The 4,733-nt window shown below is 37.5% G+C and overlaps 1 protein-coding gene across 1 annotated transcript; it reads left to right on the forward strand.

The window, feature by feature from the left end:
• The first annotated feature begins 2,785 nt into the window (after nt 1–2,785).
• On the forward strand, nt 2,786–3,893 carry LOC134671411 (mitochondrial pyruvate carrier 2-like). Its single transcript, XM_063529268.1, has 3 exons — nt 2,786–2,870; nt 3,120–3,160; nt 3,669–3,893. The coding sequence occupies exons 1-3, from the start codon at nt 2,786–2,788 to the stop codon at nt 3,891–3,893; spliced, it is 351 nt and encodes a 116-aa protein (XP_063385338.1).
• Nucleotides 3,894–4,733: the final 840 nt, after the last annotated feature.

A 4,733-nucleotide genomic window follows, 5' to 3' on the forward strand; every position in this document is an offset into this window, starting at 1 on the left:
CCACGTCTCCGGTCCGATCGGTACCCGCGGCACGTCGGCGCGTAACCGTATCGGATTTCGGTACTCCGATGGCTCAAAATTTGATTTAGTTATGATTTGGACCGGTTCCTTTGGCGCGCCTGGGTTATTTATCAGTAGCGGGTCTATGCTGTTGTGGGTATACAATGTGATTTTTATAACAGAAAAGCCACGAGAAGGTTGACAATTCTGCGGCGTAGGTAAGTATTGTTATTTCATGCTATAAATTCAGTGGTTGTGAAAACTCGTCGTTTCTATATTAAGGAATGAAATCTTAATACCACATAGCGTACGGCGGTGCCCTTTATGCATTTATAGCCTGAGGAAACTGCACACTTACAAATTAGTTTACAGCTTTACTGCATAAGCTATCAATATTACACTTTAAACAACATTCACGAACAAAAACAAAGAAGTTAGTCACGAGGCGACATCACCAATATGGCGCTCGATAGGAAGACTTTGATAAAATGTGTGACTTTCATGATTCGAAATTTCGTCACTCATTTTATCTAGATGACACTGTCAGCACACGCGTGGGCCGCAGCAGTAAAGGTGACAGTCCATTTCCAACGACAGCTGCACTACTTTTCATTTTACTATGGAAATTGACAATGACAGCGACGCGTTCAATACCGGTAGTGCAGCTGCGGTTAGAAATGGAATGTTAATACGATAAATGTTATAATGTAGCTCCGGTTGCTATCCAAATGTCACCTAGTCAAGCACGATGTTTATTACCAAAGTTATATACCTACCTACCTACACATTGACATCTAACTTAACTAAGTCTTGTTTTTGTACAATAAAAAATACATATTAAGTGAAAAAAAAAAACTTAACTAAGTGTGTCAAAGGACTTTCGATTTGAGCTTCGACAAACTGTAGAATGAAGAAAGACTCAACCAACTTATCTACGTTATGCAAAGCGCACCATACGATTCTCGATTGAATTAACATGCTCCTCGGATAAATCAGTTTGTGCATGTTTGTTTAATGAAACAACGCGGCGAAAACCGCAACGTCGTGCAACTTTGAACAGTTTCTTGTGTTAGTTGAAGTGGTACTGCGGGAATGCACTCATTGTGAACTCACTTGTGTTTTGTTGTTAAGTTACATAGGTAGGTTAATAGTAGGACCCTCCTACTTCTTACTCCTTTCATTTCATTCTAAAATAACAAGTGCAAGATTTATTCTTATTCAAACCGATTTGAATAATAATAAATAATATCTCCACTACTAGGCGTCTACAAATAGAATTGAAATCGAGTGATCAATACCAGTAGATTCCAAATTTCGGTCGCTCGTATTTAAAAAAATTGCATTTCGCTTTTTTCCACCGATTTTTGAATGACGAAATCGAGCGATCGAAATTGAAAAATCGGCCCCCAGTATGAATCCAAATGTTAAGTTTTTGTACTAGGTATCTATGTATATTTTACTACATGCATCAGACCACAATGTGGCGAAAATGTCCCAAGCATTCTACTATATTAGAGCTCGTAACTTGGCAGTTTTTGTAACCATTTTGTAGCCATTGCTAGTTTCCGCAGATCTAGCCGTTACCTAGATTACGGCCCATTGCAACCGTCTACTACGAGTATCTAGTATAACTTGACACTGCTATTCGTAACCATATGACGATAGATTGGTCTGCTGTACTAAGTGTACTTAATCGGATTAGATTTGTTTATTTATTTCATGTAAGAAAATTTCCTATAATTTTGCCGAACACCATTTCGTTCACGAAATAGAACACTCCTCATTTTCAATTGAACAGTGTTAATTAGAAAGGGATGCAGAGTCTATTTCGTGAACTGTTTCTAGTAGGTACTGAGATACGTATTGTAATCGAATTAAAACAAGTGAGTCTAAACTGTAAAATTATTCAATGTTAGTATGTCTCACAACAGTTTAAATTCGATTACAATGCATATCTCAGTACGGTCTACTAGAAACAGTTCACGAAATAGACTCTGCATCCCTTTCAGTGTCAAGTTATACTAGATAGTAGACGGTTGCAATGTTTTAATTCACTCGCGCGACATGTTTCGGAGAGCCTAGGTCTCCTTTCTCAAATATATATTGTATATAAATACGTATTCTAGTTTACCTTAAAAAAATACACACGCTACAAGCAAAAAATAGTGGTGATGTTCGCTGTACTTTTAAAGAAAATGGAAGAGCTATAATCTTTGTGAATAGCAGGGTTGTTTGCCGCCATAACGGCCGGGGCAGACAGATTAGCCTATCTTGGATTTCATGTCTTTGTTAGTTTGGCATGAATTACCCTTAAAATTGAATTAACGTGGCTTGAAACTTATCATTTCACTTTGAGTGGGCAGTTTGTAAAGCAGCATACAAGTTTAATTCTATTTAAATCTACTTGCATGTGTGTTGACCTTATAATAAACAATTTTTAAAAAATTCGTATTGTACGCTCTGAACGGTTTTAATAAACTCCTTTGTTGAAATCTTTTCTTTGTCGTGAACTAAACGCGTGTGTTTGACATCTGTTATTGTAAAATGTTTACAAGATTTTAGTCGCTGAAAGAATTACAGGAAAACAGAGTTTCTGGTTAACTTTGCTGTAAGTTTTTGATAATAATGTGATGTTTTAAAAGTTTTAAAACACAGTTTTAAATTAAAACTACACCGAATCGTACAAACACAAGTATAACTGATTAAACTCAATTGATTATTTTGTTGCATTCTTAAGAAGTAGATTTTTTTGATTAAGAGGTACAAACCCTTCACATAAATAGATATGTCCAAGTTGTACCAAGGTATTGTTGCCGCGTGTGATAAATTCGTACCAGGAAGTCTGAGACCGCTCTGGGAGCACCCAGCTGGTAAGGTTCAAGAAATCTGTAGTAAAATAAGGATGCTAATGAGCACGAAGAATTATGAATGTTGGCTTATCAATGTTTTCAGAATTCAGATGAAATTTGGCAGACAAACATTTAACGATCCGAATTACCTACCTATTATACTTTTTATATATCTGGAAATCAATTCCCAAAAAAAAAATACTGTGACGCCTCGGCGTGCAAGTATAATCTTAAATTGATCAAGGTTTTATAGCTATCTTTTTGTTGTAGGACCGAAAACAATTTTCTTTTGGGCTCCTGCATTCAAATGGGTAAGTATAATAATTATGAAACAAACATACGCTAACATAGTTGAACGCATTTTATAAGTAACTCAACTAATCATTGGGTGTTTGGTTTCCTTTTTCTGTGAGATCTATAAAATACATGATGAGAATCAATTTCTGTAAAGGTTCCACCAGTGGTATTTCTAAGTATCAATAATTGTTAAGCAGTTCCCATGTTATTTTTCCATGCCTTCTCTGTTATGTATGGGCTATGCGCGAAGTTGGTGGTTCGGGAAATACAAGCGACGCCAATGTACGACGCGATGAAAAGGAGCCGTCCAGAAATCATGTGATCATTTAGAAGGGGGGCGAGGGGTGGGTAAGAAAAATATCACGAACTTTCGTGGGACGTCGTTCATATTTGGATGATCACCCAAATATGAACTTTCGTGAGACGACATCTTGGTATAATTTGGCAGCTGCCAACTGGCATAGGGAGCAACAATTCCCACACCCACTATGGCGGCGCCATAGTCATATACTTTAATTCCAGGGCCTGGTAATCGGCGGTCTGGGCGACATCAACCGTCCCGCCGACAAGCTCTCCATCCCGCAGATCACGTCGCTCGCCGTCACCGGTCTCATCTGGTCCCGCTACTCTCTCGTCATCGTCCCGAAGAACTACAGCCTGTTCGCCGTGAACGTGTTCGTAGCCGCCATCAATGCGTATCAGCTCGGCAGGGCCATCAAATACAGGCAGGCGTTGGAGAAGCAGTAAAAGGTATGGGTTGATTATAAATGTGATGGACATTTATGTCTTGGTGTAACCAGAGATATATATAACTCCGTATAAGATAAATAAAATCTAAGAATAAACGTGCCTCGGAAATCAAGAAAAAGTCATTCTCGAATAGATGGCGCACACACCTTTGGCCTATTCTCGGCTAGATGGCGTTGATCAGTGAAAGAACATAGAACAATAAAAATTAAAAATCATTTATCCGTAAACATATTTTGATTAATTTATATATTTTAATTTTTTTTTTAAGTTTTAATCGTGTGTCGATAGATGGCAGTAAATGTCCCGTGACTACAAAAATTTACTTTGGCAATAGCCCTCTATACTATCTATTCTCTTTGGCGTAACTAAAATATTTAATGTCTAAAATGTCAAATTTATTTTTATTTTGAGTTAGTACCTAATACAAAATAACAAATAAGAGACTCACGTTAGATCGGGCCGTGGCCGGACCAGAGCTTCCGGAGCTTCGTATTCTGTGGAAGCCACCACGTGATCACCGATCAGCCGCCATAGATATGTCATAAATGACATATCGGATGCCTCGGCCCGGGCACGGCCCTGTCTAGCGTGAGTCAGCCTTAAGAATATTTACTTACTTACTTACAATAAAAAATATAATACATATATTATCATTAAATCGTGCACTAAGTATAGTATACTGAAGGGAAGACAGTCTTTTTGTTAAATCCAAGTCATAATAAACTCTATTTTGGATATTTGCACACAGAATATGTGCAAATGAAATGAATATGTGTAGGAAGTTTTAAATAGATTTTAGACAAACAAAGGAGACGAAATAATTAATGTCATTAACGA

Source organism: Cydia fagiglandana, chromosome 1 (assembly GCF_963556715.1).
Source record: "Cydia fagiglandana chromosome 1, ilCydFagi1.1, whole genome shotgun sequence".
NCBI lineage: Eukaryota > Metazoa > Arthropoda > Insecta > Lepidoptera > Tortricidae > Cydia > Cydia fagiglandana.

What these genes read in the sequence shown, in the direction of transcription:
- LOC134671411 (XM_063529268.1), top strand. Translation starts at nt 2,786, where the DNA reads ATGTCCAAGTTGTACCAAGGTATTGTTGCCGCGTGTGATAAATTCGTA. An exon ending in GCTCTGGGAGCACCCAGCTG is followed by an intron (nt 2,871 to 3,119) that starts GTAAGGTTCAAG and finishes TTTTTGTTGTAG; the next exon opens with GACCGAAAACAATTTTCTTT. An exon ending in GGGCTCCTGCATTCAAATGG is followed by an intron (nt 3,161 to 3,668) that starts GTAAGTATAATA and finishes CTTTAATTCCAG; the next exon opens with GGCCTGGTAATCGGCGGTCT.